The following is a 19,856-nucleotide window of genomic DNA, read 5'->3' on the forward strand; positions in this document are numbered from 1 at the left end:
AAAATCAATATGAAGCCATCTCTGGAAATACACTCCATATTTTCATCAGGATAAACAAACACATAGTTCTAACTGCTGCTGCTGCTGCTGCTAAGTCACTTCAGTCGTGTCCGACTCTGTGTGACCCCATAGACGGCAGCCCATCAAGCTCCCCCATCCCTGGGATTCTCCAGGCAAGTACACTGGAGCGGGTTGCCATTTCCTTCTCCAATGTGTGAAAGTGAAAAGGGAAAGTGAAGTCGCTCAGTCATGTCTGACTCGTAGCGACCCCATGGACTGCAGCCTTCCAGGCTCCTCCGTACATGGGATTTTCTAGGCAAGAGTACTGGAGTGGCTTGCCATTGCCTTCTCCATAGTTCTAACTAGCAGGTACAAAATAAGAATGGGCATTGATATGGTCCACAAGGGATCATGTTTCAAGTTCATGTGGTATCTTATCATGTTGGTTCTGCAATCTTTTAACCACTTATCAAATACTGCACATTTATTTCTAGGTTGTTATCAGCACCAACAATGCAGTTATGAGAATCCTGTACATACTTATGGTTTGCTGTTCAGTTTACGGTTGTTTTCTTGAGATACAATTCCCCCAACTAGATTTACTAAGTCAGAGCAATTAGACAGTTTTATATTTCTTGTAAGTTCATTCTCCAGAGAGGATGAACCAGAGGGACTTCCAGCAACTTCAATGTGAAGAGGGCAGTAAATCCTCTCTGTAAGAGATAGGTGTACAAATAGATGAAATTATCAGAAACAATCCCTTGGGGCTCTAGAAATTTACCAAATGGAGACAAACTAAGAAGTGTTTATTTTTCTAAAACTGCTGGAGTTGAGGGTAAGAACAGTGAGAGCTTACAGTCTTCCTCCTGGGCTACTCGTATCCCCACTCCAGTTTTTAGTAGCATGGAGCTTGCCCCTACGTCTATGTGGCATAGGAGGCTTCCCCCTCTGCCAGCAGGTCTGTGTGTGGGTTGGGAAGCACAGCTGAAGCTGACTTTGACTTTTCCCAGGCTCTCTCAGGCTGCCCAGATTGTCAGTGTGGGGAGCTACAGTCTTTCTATGGCTCTCTCATTTCTAGAATCTCCCCATTAAATTTCTAGCTGGTACACTGCTCACCCTCACTGGTTCCACTCCCTCAGGCTAGCAAAGATAAAAATTTCCCCATTCCATTTCTTCTTGGCTCACCACATTGAGCTTATAAAGGCACAGGCCACAAATCAGCTCCCTCTGGGAGCTGCTGCTTTCCAAAGAAATCATGACCCCAAACAGCCTAAGTCTGCTGAAAAAACTAATCAATAGATCCAAAAGGAATGACTCCATTGACATTGCTTCCAACAATGCTTACATATAATACCTGATTTCCACCAACCTAAATACTTTTTATTGAAATTTTTGATAGCTTAATAGACATGCAGTGATATCTTCAGTTCAGTTCAGTTCAGTCGCTCAGTCGTGTCCGACTCTCCGCGACCCCATGAATCACAGCACGCCAGGCCTCCCTGTCCATCACCAACTCCTGGAGTACACTCAAACTCATGTCCACAGAGTCGGTGATGCCATCCAGCCATCTCATTCTCCGTCGTCCCCTTCTCCTCCCGCCCCCAACCTTTCCCAGCATCAGAGTCTTTTCCAGTGAGTCAACTCGTCGCATGAGGTGGCCAAAGTATTGCAGTTTCAGCTTTAGCATCAGTCCCTCCAATAAACATCCAGGATTGATCTCCTTTAAAATGGACTGGTTGGATCTCCTTGCAGTATAAGGGACTCTCAAGAGTCTTCTCCAACACCACAGTTCAAAAGCATCGATTCTTAGGCGATCAGCCTTCTTCACAGTCCAACTCTCACATCCATACATGACCACGGGAAAAACCATTGCCTTGACTAGACGGACCTTGGTTAAGGGTGGTTTAAATTGGATTCATTTAACCCAGCTTCGATCCCTGGATTGGGAAGATTCCCTGGAGAAAGGAATGGTTACCCACTCCAGTATTCTTGTCTGAAAAGTCCCATGGACAGAGGAGCCTGGCAGGCTACAGTCCTTAGGGTTGCAAAGAGTCAACACAACTGAGCAACTAACACTTTCAGTTCCGTGGCCTAGTTCATAATAGACACTGACCCAAGCAGCATACACATACTTTTATAGAGCACAGATCCTACAGTGAGATAGACCTGGGTTCAAATTCCAGCTGCCACCTATTCTGAGTAAGTGTATAACTTCCCTAAGCCTCACCTTTGCCATCTGGAAAAAGCTAGTAATAATGCCTAGATATGAAATAAGATCATCTGTATTTAAGAGAGTATCTCCACACCAGGCAAGTGGGACAGACTCAGTAAATGCTGTCTATTTTTAGCTACTAATAACATTCAACACTTAATCATAAAAGTTAGTTTGTTGAATGGACAGTGAGTGAGTTTGGGCACTGTTTTTTCAAATGTAAACTGCGTGTTCATTTCTTCTGACCTCTCTTTAGTAGAATCTGGATTTTGACCTTCCTGTTTTTAAAAATAATATGCTTTGGGAGGTATGCTTTTATCAGTTGTGTTTGTCAGAATAATTGTTTCCTTCTGTGACACTGCATTGTGCAAATGCTTTTTATTTCCGTTTAATCAGATCATTTTTGTCTTTGATGATATCGTCAATAGTCACAAATCTCTTTCTTGAGAGGAAAGGAATTTGTGGCTAAATAAGGTATCAAATACAGCCCCAAGTTAATTTTTTGATCCACTTACTCCCAACAATATTTATTCACTAGTGATTTGACTCATTATTTTATGGCATCTGGTTTCTCATACATTCAGTTCAGTTCAGTCGCTCAGTCACACATTAGGTTCTTATAGTTTAACTCTTTCTACTCTACCTATCAATGTTTAAAAATTTTAGCCAATATTTGTACAATTGTTAATCAATTTATTAGCCTTTACTGAGTGTTTGTCAGTGTCATGTATTGTGTGGGAATATTGTTGCTGAACACAAGGTAGAAAGACATGGTTTGTGACTAAAGGTAGCTCACAGACTAGGGGCAAAGAAATAAAACTAACATTTCTTTTCCTTAGACAGACAGATGAGTAAGCCTGAAGACAAATGTGTAAGCAAATGTATAACACAATGTGATAAGTGTTCATACCATCAGTGTGGCTCAAATGCTATGCTTGCATAGGAGAGGAGATCAGGGAATCCTTCCCAGAGTGGGTCTGAAAAGTCAAATGGATTTTAAACCGCAAGTCAGCATTTTTCAGATGGAAGAAGAGGATGATGCAACTGGAGCAGGCAGAATGGCATTGCAAAGGTAGGAAGCAATAAAGAACATGATGTGTTGGGGGCACACATCTGGGTGTAGCTGAACATCTGTATATGGGCTGTCATGAGAAAAGTGACCAGGAAGGTAGGGTAGGGCAAGATTGCCAAGAACCTTGCAAATCACACCAAGATGGAAGGTATTATATTCCAACGAAGGTTTTTAAGTAAAAGAGACAGGATGAGAATTTTATTCTAGAAAGATCATTCAGAGGACAGTGAAAAGGAGAAAGAGGATATGGGAGAATCTGGAGTCTGGAGGTGAGTGTGGAGATAAACAAGAGTCTGGGTGCTGGATGATGAAGGCCCACACCAAGGTACAGGCAGCAAGAAAGCGGGGTGGGGGTGGTCAACAAGAGCTCGGGACATTTCTAAGATCTGGCAACTTCACTGACTAAATGTTGGAAAATGACCACACTTCTTTCCTGATAACCCACTAAGAAAACAGAAGAGGAACTAAATAGCCATAAACCCACAAACACAAGAAGTCTCAGAGAAAAAAGATAAAAACAATTCTTGGAAGGTGGAGAGGTGACAGAGAGGAGAGGAGCAGAGCCGAGGATGAACTCTAGGGCCCACGGACAGGGTGCTGGCAAGGACCAACCCAATGTACCCTGCTGCTGCTGCTGCTAAGTCACTTCAGTCGTGTCCGACTCTGTGTGACCCCATAGACGGAAGCCCACCAGGCTCCTCCATCCCTGGGATTCTCTAGGCAAGAACACTGGAGTGGGTTGCCATTTCCTTCTCCAATGTGTGAAAGCGAAAAGTGAAAGTGAAGTCGCTCAGTCGTGTCCGACCCTTAGCGACCCCTCGGACTGCAGCCTACATCCAATGTACCCTAGTGGACCACAAAAGGTTCAGGACCAGAAATGGGAAGGTGCAGGCAACTGTTCGCAAGACTATATGAAACAGCTGGGCATCAAGTTCCTTTCCTCTGTTCAAGCAGCTGGGGAATAACTCCTCTTTGCCTGACCCCTCCCCAAGGTGTGTGTGTGTTCGCGGGGTGGGGGGCGGGGGGGCAGGGGAGTTCCTCTGAAGGAATCAAACCAGAGAGGGCCTGAACTTGGGACACCAGGCATAACAAAGAGAGAGGGGATGGAACTAGAAACTGCAGGATTCAATGACGTCTGTATCCTAAGCAGTGGGATACCTCAACTCCCTTATATCACCTGGCTCTCTGGGGGACTCCCAGGCAAGAGATTAAAGGACTCTTCTCTGGAGGAACTGAAGAGCCACAGAGGAAATCTCTAGCTAATCAACTTGGGGGTCCTCCCATGAAAAGCCAGCTTCTTGATCACTCTACAATGAGGTACCTTAACCAATAAGCTTTGCCCAGGACACAGGTCTTCTCAACAGGTTTTCAGGACTCACTTCTAAGTAGAAAAAGAAATAAAAAGATCAACAGACATTTTAGTAAAGCCTCCAATATAAAAGGGAGCATGAGACTAAGCCAAAGAAAAAAGAATCTAAAGATCATAAGGCAGAAAAAGACTTTAAAGGGAGAATAACCGATATTACCTGGAAAATAAGCATTGTACCCATAAAACAAGAATGAGATGATTTTCAAATTTTTTTAAAAGATAAAGACAAATCAGATTACAACCAAGAGCTCTTGGAAATCAAGAACAGGGTAATATGACCAGCTAAACAGATATTTCCCAGTCTGAGAATAGCTGGAAAGGCTAGTGAATCAATCTCAGAGGTAATAGCCAAGGACAACACTCAAAATTATGTCAGAGCAGTCTAGTCGGGATATCACTGCTGCAGCGACCAAGGTTCTGACACCGTTGACCCTGAAAAGCCCTGGATGGTGGAGCCAGGAATGTAGACACCTTGCAGCCACTATCATGCTTCCAGAGAGCTCCTCAAAGTCCTCTTCTCTTCAGGTTTCCGGTTCCAAGTATATGGAGGGCTTATCTGAATCACTGGGGTTTATTCCTGTACCTGAACTCTAGCTGTAGGAGGGATTGGAAAACTGAGCATCTGACATTTCAGTTTCAAGTGTGAAAGGCTTGCTTTGCCTCCCACCAACACTCATAGCACTGGAAATTCTTCAAACATAGGGAGGTCAGTCAATGCCAAGTAGGAAAAAAAAAAATGACAAAGAGAAATTCCATGACAACAGCTTTGTAGCAGGCCTAACGCACTGACAAACTAGTGGGGATCAGAATAGGAGCCATAGGACAGACAGGAAAAAACGAACGGATATGCTAAATGTCTTAAGAATTTGAGCATTTGGAACTTAACATTGAGAGCCATTTGCCATATTCACCAGAGTACTCAGAAAAAAATGATGACAGAAAAACCAAGCAAATAAAAAAGCCATGGCAATTATTAACCCCAGGAAACAGGAAAAGTTGGACAAAAAAGGCAATGTAGTCATAGTACAATATATGGCTCATAGTTAAGCACTATTTACTTAATCATGATAATATGAATACTAGCTACTAAAATTAATGTTTAAAACTGTGATATAATTACATGGGGGACACTGGATGAGAAATCAGAGTGGCATAAATGGGTTAGTCTTCATTTATCATAATAGTAAATCAAAAAATGATATTTAAAACTGATATATCAAGAAGCAGCAATACCAACATATTATTTAGTAACCTGAAGGTTAACACGATTTGATTGAAAGTGGGATTTTCTGGGACTGGAACTACAGGACGGAGAAGAGGGATGGTGTAGAAGAATAGAACTACTGTTTCTGACTATGTGACTTTTAATTCCACTTGGCTTATTAAACTGTATTTATTATTTTGACAAAAATGATATGATTAAAAAATTTTAATTATGCTCCTACCATTAAGAACCATCCACCTATCTGGAGGTAAAGAAGGAAAAGCAGCTGTACAAGAGAACCCAAAGCAATCATTTTTGGACATGTCCTTCCATGTCCCCCGTCTCCTCCTCTGCACCCACACTTGTCTGCATAGACCTCAGGAAGCAGGTTAACGTGGAGGAAGGTACTGGGCCTCAGATACAGGGAGACCTGGGCGTGACATCCAGCCACACAGAACACCAGCTCTGAGGCGTCTTTGTAATCTCACTGGGACGTGGGGTCTTCACTGGATGCTAAAGCTGAAACTGCAATACTTTGGCCACCTCATGCGACGAGTTGACTCACTGGAAAAGACTCTGATGCTGGGAAAGGTTGGGGGTGGGAGGAGAAGGGGACGACGGAGAATGAGATGGCTGGATGGCATCACCGACTCTGTGGACATGAGTTTGAGTGTACTCCGGGAGTTGGTGATGGACAGGGAGGCCTGGCGTGCTGTGATTCATGGGGTCGCGGAGAGTCGGACACGACTGAGCGACTGAACTGAACTGAACTGAACAATGATTATATGACATGCAATCGTGTATGTCAAGTACCTAGAATATGGGGCTTCAACAGGTGGTGCCGTGGTAAAAGAATCTGCCTGACAGTGCAGGAGTTGCAAGGACACAGGTTTGATCCCTGGGACAGGAAGATCCCCTGGAGAAGGAAATGGCAACCCACTCCAGTTTTCTTGCCTGGGAAATCCCACGGACAGAGGAGCCTCGCAGGCTACACAGTCCATGGGGTCACCAAGAATCGGACACCACTGAATGAGCACAAGCAAGCACCTAGAATGTGGAAGACTAAACAATTCTGAGTTCTCTCTTTCTCTTGGAATTTCTCATGCCCCGTAAGTCTCCCTTGACCGTCTCCCTCTGCCTCCGTCTGCAGATATGAGGAAGCAGAGAAAAGCTGTGCTCTTTATCACATCTCCTGTCTCTCCATCCCCCTCCTGCCTGGTTTGGGAGATTAATCCTCCAAAGACAAAACAGACTGAGCCCTTGCCAGGCAGCTTGTCACAACTCACTTTCACTTCCCTTGAAAGGAGAAACTGGTTTCATTCATGTTGGCTGATTTTTGAGTAAAATGAAATTAATATTTAGTTACCAGTCATGGCTCCCAGCCTTAACATACAAGAGTAGATAGAAATTTCTGCTTAAAATTAACACTCTATGCCAGATTAGAATTATAAATTCAGCTGATAACTGACCATAATATTTTAAAGTAAATATCAAACGAAATTAACAAGGATTTTAAACCCAGCTATAAAATGACCTAAGGATTTGAAAGAGGGTTGTGATAACTCCCAAATTAGAAGGCCCTGGTGTGACTGCAAAGCACCCACCTTCTCTGCTTGGCCTGGGCTGGTTACTTGGCTCAGGGATGAGTTTTGCTCCATAGGCTCTCCTAGACTGATCCCCTTCACTTCTGGGACTCTGTGCGTTCCCGTAAGGCCCCTGCCCCTCCCAGGAGACAGTAGGCCAGCCATCAGCCTCCCCAGGAGAGAAGGAAGCAGGGGACCTGAGGTCCAAGAGGAAGCTCTCTTGGAGGGTTTGCTTGCTCGCCTTCTTGGTCTTCCCCTTCTGATTCTCTAGGATCCCATGGCTCTCTCCTCCCCTGGGCTGGCTACTCTCAAGCTTCCTGGTTAGCTGGAGGAGCTGATCCATGTCCTTGGTGAATTCTAGCAGAGTGCCCTCAGAGGGGCACTGGGCAATGCCCTCAGAGCCATAACTGGGAGCCTTCTCCAGAAGCAGGGGTTCAGAGCAGTGGAGTGCACCCAGGCCCTCCCTGGGCACCGACTCAGGCCTCTCCGAGAGGCTGCAGGCCCCCATGGCCAGGGAGAAGTAAGAGTAGTCCACCGTGGCGTATGTCAGCATGAAGTTGATGGTGACGATGGGGGCCAGGACATTCACCTGACCCACGAGGACAAAGGCCATGGTCACCAAGCTGGTCAGGCAGATGGCAGCTACGGGCGTTTTATTTGGCCCTTTCTGCAGAAACAAAAGGAACATGCAGGACCATGAAATTTCATGGAAGAAAATCACATTACATTATAGAGACACAACTGAAATTGGCTCAGTCGCTTCTCCCAAGTGCTTCTTGGTGTGTTAATAACAGTTCATCTATAAGCTTGGGATAATGATGTCCAATCCAGAGTAACTATTAATATGGGACAATACTATAGAACACGAACTTCACAAATATTTCTCTTTTTGTCTTTCACTGGGTTTTAAAGTCAGCTTTGGAAATCGAAGAGGTACAAAATTGATTCTTCCCAAGCTTTAATGGAGAAAACAACCTCAAGGGGAGTGGCAGACTCCAGAAGACACAGCAGATTCGTTGGTGACTGAGGTGGGGAGATTCTAATACGAAACATGAACAAACTCACACACACACTTATGCACATCTGTTACTAATGGGGGTGAGTATGGAGAAAGTGTGCTAACTCCATGTACTGTGACCTGTCACTCCACAGAAGCTATTCTGCACAGTCTGACATGGTCCTTGGGCCAAAAGCAACAGTGCTTCTAAGTCCTCACCTTCCTTAACCTGAGGATTACATTTGACCCAGCTGGTTACCCCCTGGTCTCCTTACTTCTCTTGCTGATCCCCTTATCATTGACTGCTCCTTAGTCTCTGTCACTGGCCACTCCACATTTCTGACTTCTGCATTCAGAGCAATCTCCAGCTCCATCCTCAGATGCCTTCTCTTCTCTACCTATCGTCCTTCTCTAGGACCTCAATCAGGCTCATGGCCTTAAAAACCAGTTTAATGCTCTTAGCTTCCAAATTTGAAACTCCAGCTTGAAATGTTCCCCTGAAATCTAGACTTAACTGTCTACTCAGCATTTCCAGTTGATATCTAATAGGATCTCAAACCAAATATTTCCAAAACCAAACTGCTAATCCCTCGATGTCCTGCCTCTCAAATCTACTCTGCAGCTTCTCCACTTAAGAAAGTACCCATTTAATCCTTCTAGTTACTCAGTAAGCAAAATTCTTGGTGACTCCTCTCATTCCCTCGTTCTTCTTCAGGAAATACTGTCGGCCTTACACTCAGGATAGACACAGGACCTAACCACTGCACCCACCTCCTTTATGCCAGCACTGTGATGGGAGGGACAGGCACGTCAGCTATATCCAGACCTCATCTGTGAACCTCCCAAGTATGTCCCTCCAAGTGCATCCCCCTTAATGAAGATTGGAACAGAGTTCAACCTTCACGGGATGGAGGAAGCAAAGTCATCACTGGTCTGAGTCTCTGAGGATCACAGGCCCTATTGATCTGAAACACTTTCCCCAGAACCAGAGTAAGTTGGGTTGTTTTTTTTTTAAAAAAAAGGAGTAAAGATATATTTCATTGTTTTTGAAAACTACATTTTGGATATACTTACAGCTATTTAGAGTGTTGCTGAACTGCTGCTGCTAAGTCGCTTCAGTTGTGTCCGTCTCTGCGACCCCATAGATGGCAGCCCACCAGGCTCCCCTGTCCCTGGGATTCTCCAGACAAGAACACTGGAGCGGGTTGCCATTTCCTTCTCTGATGCATGAAAGTCGAAAGTGAAAGGGAAGTCGCTCAGTCATGTCCAACTCCCAGCGACCCCATGGACTGCAGCCTACCAGGCTCCTCCGTCCATGGGATTCTCCAGGCAAGAGTACTGGAGTGGGTTAGCTATTTAGCATACCCTGAGGAGCCAGGTAGGCTGCAGTCCGTGGGGTCGCTAAGGGTCGGACACGACTGAGCAACTTCACTTCCACTTTTCACTTTCACACACTGGAGAAGGAAATGGCAACCCACTCCAGTTTTCTTGCCTGGAGAATCCCAGGGATGGGGGAACCTGGTGGGCTTCCGTCTATGGGGTCACACAGAGTCGGACACGACTGAAGTGACTTAGCAGTAGCAGTAGCAACAATAAAACTATGAAGAATAAAGTAAACTGTCAAAAACTTATGAAATAAAAGGAGGGTCTGAAATAAGTGGAAGGAGGTCTTAGGTAAACTGTAGGATGTGCTAGTGATCCAGGAAGGACTTTGATAAGGGTGGGTTGTAAAGCAATAAAACAGTCACACACGGACTTCTGTTACCAAAAGACAGCACAAAGAAAAGTCGCAGAATCGGAAAAGATCTTTGTTAACACATGTAACTGACAAAGAGCAATTCAGAATGTACAAGAATCCCTACGACATAATTAGAAGACAGACGACCCACTAAAGACAATGTGCATAAGTGAGTGAAGGTCGCTCAGTCGTGTCTGACTCTTTGCGACCCCGTAGACTATACAGTCCATGGAATTCTCCAGGCCAGAATACTGGAGTGCGTAGTCTTTCCCTTCTCCAGGGGATCTTCCCAACCCAGGGATCGAAACCAGGTCTCCCGCATTGCAGGCGGATTCTTTACCAGCTGAGCTATCAGGAAAGACAATGTGCAGAAGGATGTCTATTAAACATATGAAAGATGCCCAACCTCATGAGTAATCAGGGAAATGCAAATTAAGACTGTAGTGAGATACCATTAAACACCCACCAGATTGGCAAAAATTAAAACATCTGATAATATCAAGTATTGGCAAGAACACAGAAGAATGGGAACACTTACCAACTGCTGACAGGAGTTTAAATGAACACAACTACTTTGGAGAAAGAGTTCAGTGTTATCTACTAAGCAAAGATATACACAGCTTACAACTGAGCAATTCCACTAACAGGTCTGGAAGAACTCCACACGTGAACCAGTCTACTGCAAGAATGTTCACTGCATTGTCCATAACAGTCCCAAACAGGGACATACCATGACAGCAGGATTAGTAAAGAAACTGCAGCAAATGAGGAAATGCTCTATAGAGATAATAAACAAGCTGCTGCTATCAGCAAAAACATGGATGAGTCACATAAACACAATGATGCCTGAAAAGCATGCCATATTTATGTAAAGCTTAAAAAGCAGGCAAAACTGAACTGTTTTGTTTAGAGATACATACGGAGGAGGTAATCCAGAGCTGGCAAACCACGGTCCCTGGGCCAGATGTAGTCACCATCTGTTTATGTAAGCCCACAGGCTAAGGGCATGTCCCCTTGACCTCATGAGTCTCCTAGAGACCAGAACAGAGTCCTATAAAGCAAGGTCCTTGGCCCAGGTCTAACAGTCATGCTGGCTGCTGGAAGACAGGAACTTTCATACATTACTGCTCCCATGGAAGGTGTTTTGACAATATCTATTAATATTAAAATGCACTTACCCTTTGACCAGCAAACTCACTTAGGATTGTACACACACACACACACAGAATATCCTTTGTAGCACTGTTTACTGGAAGCTGTACTGTCTATAGGGAACTGGTTAATAAACTATGGTATATCCACATGATGGAAAAAGAATGAGAAAGTTCTTTCTATATTCATACGAAAAGACAGATTTCCAAGCTACATTAAATGAAGAAAAGCAAGGCAAAGAACAATGTACAAAGAACACTACCTCTGTAAAGAGACAGAAGGATTCATGAAAAACTAATAAAACCAGCTTTGATAAGGCATGGGTACAGGTGACGAAAAGGTAGAAATACTCATGACAGGAGCAAAAATTCTCAGGGTATCTTTTATTTTTAGTTTTGAGTCCTGTATGCACATTATCGTGGAGAAGGAAATGGCAACCCCCTCCAGTATTCTTGCCTGGAGAATTCCATAGACAGAGGAGCCTGGCCAGCTACAGTCCAGCGGCACACAAAGAGTCGGATACAACTGAGCGACTGAACAACACAACTACCCACGTTACCTAATAAAAAATAAATTAAAATAAAAGGCACAGACCACATGGAAGTTACTAGAGATGACAGTCACTTGCCCTACCCGTCCACGCTGACTGGTGGATAAGCAGAGGAAGGTAAAAGGAGGGATTAAAGTGACTTGTACCTACGTGGCATCAAACAAGAGTGGGGCTGGGGATGGGACTGGGATGGGGAGAAACCCTGTCATGTTTCCACAACATAGATATCAACTACAGCTTGCCAGATGGGTTTGGGTGGACTCCGGGAATTGGTGATGGACAGGGAGGCCTGGCGTGCTGCGGTTCATGGGGTCGAAAAGAGTTGGACACGACTGAGCGACTGAACTGAACTGACTGACAGCTTGCGAAACACATTATTGGGAAGTGGGGTTCTCTCGGCTTCCTTCTCTTGCCACCCCTTCAGTTTTAAGAATGTCTCATTTGATTTGACTCAACCAAGTTGTATCAGTTAGGGTTAGGGCTATGAGGATTAACAGGGTACCCTTCTTGCCTGGAGAATCCCAGGGACGGGGAAGCCTGGTGGGCTTCCGTCTATGGGGTCACACAGAGTCGGACACGACTGAAGTGACTTAGCAGCAGCAGCAGCACAGACCAGAAGTGTGAGAGTTTAGCATAAAGAGACCCCAAAGGGGAGGTGAATCTCCAGGATAGAGTTAGAGTTGCAAGGACCAGGTCCTCTCTTCACCAAGAGGTTCTTTCCTCGAGGCTAAACTTGGAGGATCCGGAATTTATTTTTACTAAAGGTTGTGGCGCTACTTCTCTTGCTGTGGCAGGGTCCATGGTGCTATTGTGACGGTTAACTAACCCAGTGCCGAAGTGCTCTGGGTGGATATAACATTGACATATGCTTTGTCCAGTGGCCCCAGACTAAAGAAGCCAGAGGACAGGGGTGCAGGCTTGTTTCTCCCTACCAGAACCGGACCAGTGGCTCTTATCAGAAAGATTTAAGCAATTTATTCGCCAACAGTCAGTTGAGCGGCAAAAATGTACATTTCTCAAAGAAAAGGTCACTTACCCCTTGCCCCAAACAGGCCAGCGCGGGGATCACTCTCTCCTGGGCGATGCATTGCAGGATCCGGGGGGCTCCATAGAGGCCTCCCATACAGGAGGCCAGGGATGAGATGTACAAGCCCAAAAGGAACAGGAAGCCCACTAGGGACACCTGTATGAGGAAGCAGTTTCATTACTCAACATCAGAGTCTGCTTCTGCTCCCTTCTGCTCCCCGGTACCCACCCACCCACACCCCATCTGATCATAAATCCTGCAGACTCGACATCTTAGATATATTCCCAGTATCTCAGGCCCACCCCACCTCCTTGGCACTGCCACCATTTCAGTTTGATGCACCATCACTTCTTACATGGACTACATAGAACTTCTCAAACTGACTGTGTCTGATTCATCCAGAGTGCTTGTTAAAACACAGATTTTCTGGGTCTTTGCTCAGTTTCTTGATTCAGTAGGTCTGGTATATGGCCCCCAATTTGGATTTCTAACAAGTGTGTGTATGCTCAGCTGCTTCAGTCATGTCTAACTCTGTGCCACCCTCTGAACTATAGCCCACCAGGCTCCTCTGTCCATGGGATCTTCCAGGCAAGAATACTGGAGTGGGTAGCCATTCCTTTCTCCATGGCCTAACAAGGGCCCAGGTGATACTGATGCTGTTGGCCTAGGGACTATCCTTTGTGAACCACTGCCAGCAACAATGCTAAGGGCTAAGCTCTGTCCCCAGGCCTCTGCCAGCATGACCTACAAGCACACTGGTCATAATGAACGCCCCTGCCATAAAAATATCAATGGCTCCCCACTGCCCTGACATACCTGGCCCTTCTTGGTCTGTGACACTTCCAGTCCCACACTCTGCACACACAGAATCCATCAGCATGATTTCTCTGCTTGCTGGAACCCTCTGTCCACATCCCTAAGCCACTCACTGTCTTGTCTCTTAAACTCCCAATTGTGCTTCAAGACTCAGCATAAACCTCCCCTCCTCCATGAGCCTGCCCTCCAGCCCCTGACATGAGTGGGTGCTCCTCGGAGCTCTGATGCACTTCAATGGGAGGTTGGGGAGCACCAGACACACTATTGCCTCCACTGGCTTCACTTCCATGGGGCTCCTGTTTAGTTCATCCTGGTCCACTTGGTTCCAATACAGAGATGTAAGTGTTAAATGAGAGCGTGAGATCCACATAGCCCACAAGGTACCAGCAGATAGAAGGAGAGAGGGCAGAGTTGCTCCGCTTGATGTCCCCTTGCAAAGATCAGTGCTGCTGGTATGCAGCTGAGTCCCACACCGTCTGTCACGAGTCCATGCGTCCAGCCCCCTCCTGAGCTGCACTTCATCTACACCCACAGGAAAGCCTCTCTCTTAAGTATTTGAGGTGCCATTTCCTTTCTATCGATATTTTACTTTAGGCAAATAGCCTGAACTGTGTATTTTAAGTGCTCATTTGTCCAGCTGTTACAGCTGCGTTAGATTTCATTTTTCATTTTGTCCCTTATACCCTTCTCCATGAAGATGTTCCTCACCCCAGTTTTTACTTCCTTGCTTTAACAATGCATTAAGCTATACTGAACACTGGCTACAAACTAACACCAAAAATCTGCATCAGCCAGGATTCTTGACAGGAAATATTTTTTAAGCATGTGTTTATAGGATACTGGAGGGTCACAGAATCATCAGAAGGCTGAAAGATGAGGCTTGGAAAAATGCAAGACCCAAAGCTAGCAGCGCACTCAGATTCCTGAACAGGAGCAGTCTGACCAAGATGCTACCAGCACCTGCTGCCCCAAAGATGAATTCTCACCATCACCTTACCTTTGCACCATTCATGACATCTGAAGCATCTGGTGGGCCCAGCCTAAGTCACACACCTTACCAGGGGCACAAAGGGACAGGCAAGCAAGAGTCTGGTCATTTGGTGTCCTATAATAATAAATGGGGATCACTCCCTTCAAGACCTCACATAGGTGAATAACCCTCAAACGGTCAGAGATGTCAGAATTTTGTGGATAAGCCTAAGGTCCACTAAAGAGCCTACCTTTTCCTTAATTCAGCGTGGATTAGTTCTCCTTAAATGCAGTACTTCATCTTTATCCCCAGTGAATCTCCCTTCTTTTCTTCAATGTCATGAATTTATGTCTATCTCACCCTACACTATTTAACACTTTATTACTAGAAGAAATTAATGTCATATAATATTCCCTCGCTTTATTTGTGTACTCTAATGGCAGGTCGTCTACCCTGTGGTTAATTACACTCATGGCCCCCCTTGCCAGCATGCCATAAGCTTCTAAGTCTCCTGCATCTTGGCCCTCCCTACCACACTGAGTCTGGCACACAGCATTCAGCAAGTACCGTTGGCTGGAGTAATAAGGCTTCACAGCTCCACTGCAATTGGTGTCCTGGATGTCTTACAAAATTGTTAGATACCCTGGTCCCAGTAGCAAACCCCTGACTCATTCTGAGATGCAATCATTCATCTATATCCTTTGTTTCCACCTTCTGTTAAAAGGATTCTGTAATAAAATTTTATCAAAAACTTTTTGAAAATCTGGCCCAGTAGTCCTCCACTCTGATTATACACACAAGTCACCCCGAGATTCTGCTATAATTGTTACAGAGTGGGACTCAGACATGCTTGATTTTTCCAAAAGCCCTCCCAGTGATTCCAAGGTGCAGTCAGGGTGAAAGCCACTGGGCATGGTTCCCTATCTTCAATGCATGCTCCCCTCAGAGAATTCTCCATCACAGGCAGGCATGGTATCTCCTTGCAGAAAGTTTACTGCTTCTTATCCAAAAGGTTACATACACTTGAGTGTAAAAAGTTCTTTTCCATGTATAGCTTATCCATTTACAGTGAATGTGAGTGGGAAGGAGATGGCCCAGGCTGGTGTACTTCAGTGTTGGAACTAACCTCGGGAACTTAATGAGTCTCTGGCAACATGTGGCTGGATACGGTGACCTCCATCCTGGCCAGCCTTCCCACCAACACTCCCCAGGACCGCTGCAGAGCCCTGGGGCCAAGGACCAAAGGGATGACCATCTAGGTGTAGGAAGCTTTGTCCGGTTTGTCAGTTGCATTTAAATGGACTGTACATTTGCCACTCTTTTATGTAAAACTGTTACTCAACCAATTTTCTGAAAAAGAAACGAAACTGTGGTCCTTGTGGTTGAATAGAACACCTCCATTCTCTCTCTCTCCCACCTGAGTCCTGCCCCTTCCTTGTCACCCATCTACCCTTGTTGGGAGCACTGAGAACAGCAGAGACACCTGGCATAGGCAAAGCTTTACAGGTACAACAGTAAGCTCCATGGCTCTGCTCCAAGCCTTGTAGAATTAAATCATTTCCTTTATTTATCTGGGACTGTAAACTTAACTACCTGTGCCAGTGAAGGTGGAAGTGAGAATTTATTTGTGCAGATACATGTCAACAGTTCTTTAGGAAAACCCAAAAGGTGCCCTTCTATCATCTACCTGTGTGAGTCATCACAAAATGCTGTCTTTCTAATATATTACCTGGGGTGTGAACTACACTAATTTCTTTTTCAGTAACTACTGATGAAAAGCATTAACTCGTCTCTCTGTTCCTGGTACTTGATCCCATCTCCCATGGGACCTCCAGTCACTAAAAGATCCTGCCAACCCACTGGCCACTCCCTTCTCTTGAAGAACTGGGTTTAATAAGGTCACTTCCAAAGTATGCATTCTGCCTCATCCAATTCCTGTGGCCCTTTGACTGAGGACTACATCCTGACACCTTTACCCCTTAACAATCCCAAGCAGTTCCCTCTTTTTGCAGAAAGAGTTTTCTAATACTGTCCTCATTCCACAAGGTGACCAACATCTCCACTTTCAACCAAAGTTTTTCTCTCACTTGACAGCCGCTTTCCACAAGGAAACATGTGGGCTTCCCTTATAGCTCAGTTGGTAAAGAATCCACCTACAATGCAGGAGACCCGGGTTTGATTCCTAGGTTGGGAAGATCCCTTGGAGAAGGAAATGGCAACCCACTCCAGTATTCTTGCCTGGAGAATCTCATGGACCGTAGCCTGCCAGGCTCCTCTGTCCATGTAAGGAAACATGGTTGACTTCACTTGCTGAGAGGCAGAGCTGTGTCCAGGACAGAGAGCAGAGGGCAGGCAGGCGGGGCTCGGTGGCCGTGCTGGGCCAGGCTTGCCCCCAGCTACGAGCCCTGCCTCACTCCATGTGCAGCTTGTGAACATGGGAAATCGTGACTGTCAAATCCAAGAGTGATGAGAGTTTTCCCTGTGCCATGGCTCATTTTTCACAGGCATGCTTTGAAGATACTCCTCCTATTAATCTGTTCTTATTCCGCTAGTTAGCAAGCTCCAAGGCTCCTAAAATATTTTGTATTTTTGATGTGTAATAAACACTTCTTCTTGGGCTTCATATAAGTTTATTGTGAAACAACTAATCAGTCTATTTCATTTTAGCCCTACTAATACCTGCTGTTTATACAACTCCTTTTTCTGTAACTGAATAATATTGAGACTGACACTTTGGGGGCTTTTCCTATTCAGTTTAACATGTGGATTAATAGGGGAAAAAAATGTCCCCACCTGAAAATGTGTACTGTCTGTAAAGGTATCCCCATAGGAGTATGTCGAGTACGTCTGTGTCCAGTCGCTCAGTTCTGACCAACTGTTTGCGACCCCATGGACTGTAGCCCACTAAGCTCCTCTGTCCATGGAATTTTCCAGGCAAGAATACTGGAGTGGCCTGCCATTTCCTACTCCAGGGGATCTTTCCAACCCAGGATCAAACCCACATCTCTTGCTCCTGCATTAGGAAGTGGATTCTTTACCACTAGCGCCACCTGGGAAGTCCATAGGAGTGTAGGGGAATCAAAATGTAGTAAGCATCAGCCGGGCACCAGGTATTATGCCTCACACAGATTATCTCAGAGTCACTGTGACACAGTCAAGATTTTTTAGAAAGCTGAGCAACCGACCGCCAGGGAAAAGTTCCTCTGGGGTAGGGATATAAAGTGAAAAGAAACTTCTTAGAGAAACCATGGGCTGGGAAGCCAAATAATTAGAAATAGATCACAGGAGCGGCAGGAAACCCAGAAAGAAACAGATGAACTGACCAGCTGCAGGTCAGTGGAAAGGAATCCAGGGCAGCCGGCAGCCACTGAGGATAATTGTTCTGGCAGAAAAGGCCTGAGAGAAAGAAAAGGAAATGCTCAGAGGCGCTTGCTTCGTTAGGAGGAGAGTCAAGGGGCGGAGGCCACAGGTCTGGGCCCAGGCGAGACCCTCAGGGCACACAGACCAGGAGGAAGAGGCCTTGCTTTCTTGGAACCCAGGAGAGCTCAGAGATGGGCCGGCTCAGGACCAGGCCACAGCTAAGACAGGGGGCGGGGGGTGGGGGACGAACAGTTTACTAAACACCACATCAGGGTGGCAGGGGGTGTCAAGAGACCACGTGAGGCGAGTGCACCAGCCAGCCTCTCGTGCCACACGCTCCCCTCCTCCAGGTGCCGAGAGGACAGCTGCCTGGGGCCCAACTTACTCCCTTAGTGCCTGCTACTGCAGACCAGCCAGTCCCAAGGAGGGCAAGAAAGGAAAGCCAGGTTCGTGGCTTTCTGGGGGAATCTCACTTGATCCTCTTTTTGTGGGACCCCAGGGCGGGGCGGGGTGGGCAGCACCCCAGGGAGCCGCTGTTGTGGAGCTGCCCTGAGCGGTTCTGTCCCTGTTCCCGCACTTGTGGCCCCAGCCTCTGATTGCTACTGACAACCAAGGATACCATCTTTTCTTTCTTGCATAGGCTTTACAACCGCCTGTTCCCGGAAACAGTCTCGTGTCCTCTCCAAAAACCCATCTTCCACCTCTCACCTGGTGTGTGCATATTGGCTTGTCCACATGCTGCCACCAGGCAGGGTTTTAGCAGGTGCCCCAACCGCCAGCGAAGTGCTGGCCTGCCTGTCTGTTTTACTGCTGGGGACAGGTGGCCTTTCCAACAAGTCTCCCCACCCCCAACCTCCACGCATAGGTCTATTGTTAGAGGTGGAATCTCCACCCACGAAGTCTCCCGGGGCTGCTGGTGAAGCTGTTCTTACTCTCTTACTTGTGGCCTTCCTGGGACATGTGCTGCCCCCTCACACACACCTATTCTTAGCTTCCCTACAAAACAGGGGAAGGAGTGGAGAGAGAGGCCCCACCCAGTGGATCATTCGACTCTTTTCATCCAGATCAGAGTCTCTGATGGTTGAAAGCGCCTCTGTGGGGAAATCCACAAGAAAGAACCGGCTCAAGAAGGGGCAGAGCTTGCTGGCATGGTGTGGACAGCAGCTGGCCGCTCCCTCAGTCCAGGCCCAGCTATTCCCGGAGGCCTTTAGTCGCTCTAATGGAGCCCAGCTTTTCATTCCACAGTTACAGAAGAGGCCCCTGGGAGATGAGACGTGAGACAGCAGCAGCAAGCACAGATATAAAATGAGGGACATTGACTCCTTCCCTGAGAGTAAACCCTGCTCACCTGGGGGCTCTAAGACCTGGGAGATGGATGTCAGTGCTCTCACTCCCTGAACAGCTCCCCCTTGCAAACCTTCTTGCGAGGTAAGGCCAAGACACCTTCCCACCCCCAAAAATAAATATCACCTCGACACTGGTGTCCACACACCTGAAAAAGAAACCTGCACTAATGTGAAAAGCAAGCCCAAACACTGCTCTAAAACGTAAGTTCAGCGCTTCCAGCCCAAGGCTGCCCCAAGCAGCACCCCTCTATGTACCTGCAAGGCAGCTTTGCAAAGCCTCACACCAGAGAAAAATGTGCTTTTTCCGCAATAAGAGCAGTGGTAGTAAGGACACCTCCCTGTCCTGGCGCGTCTTTCTGATACATGACGGGAATCTCAGGGTCCACTTTCCCCCAGGGAACTTAAGGGAAGAGAGGAGTTTTGGGGTATTTCCAGCAAAATGTCTGGAAGTCTTAATCTC

General features: G+C 46.2%; 1 protein-coding gene across 5 annotated transcripts in view; it reads right to left on the reverse strand.

Moving 5' to 3' along the window:
- The window catches only part of SLC12A8 (solute carrier family 12 member 8), a 149,717-nt gene that overhangs the window by 22,077 nt on the left and 107,784 nt on the right, over window positions 1-19,856 (reverse strand). For all 5 annotated transcript variants that reach the window (XM_055397487.2, XM_055397568.2, XM_088837697.1 and 2 more), the window contains 2 exons: window positions 12,914-13,060; window positions 7,462-8,107 (listed from right to left, as the gene is read on the reverse strand). In XM_055397487.2, coding sequence (XP_055253462.2) covers window positions 7,462-8,107; window positions 12,914-13,060 — 793 coding nt within the window. The remainder of the gene's footprint in view (window positions 1-7,461; window positions 8,108-12,913; window positions 13,061-19,856) is intronic.

The sequence above is a fragment of the Moschus berezovskii genome, chromosome 1, assembly GCF_049115385.1.
Source record: "Moschus berezovskii isolate FMDL1 chromosome 1, NW_MosBer_1.0, whole genome shotgun sequence".
NCBI classification, from domain to species: Eukaryota; Metazoa; Chordata; class Mammalia; order Artiodactyla; family Moschidae; genus Moschus; species Moschus berezovskii.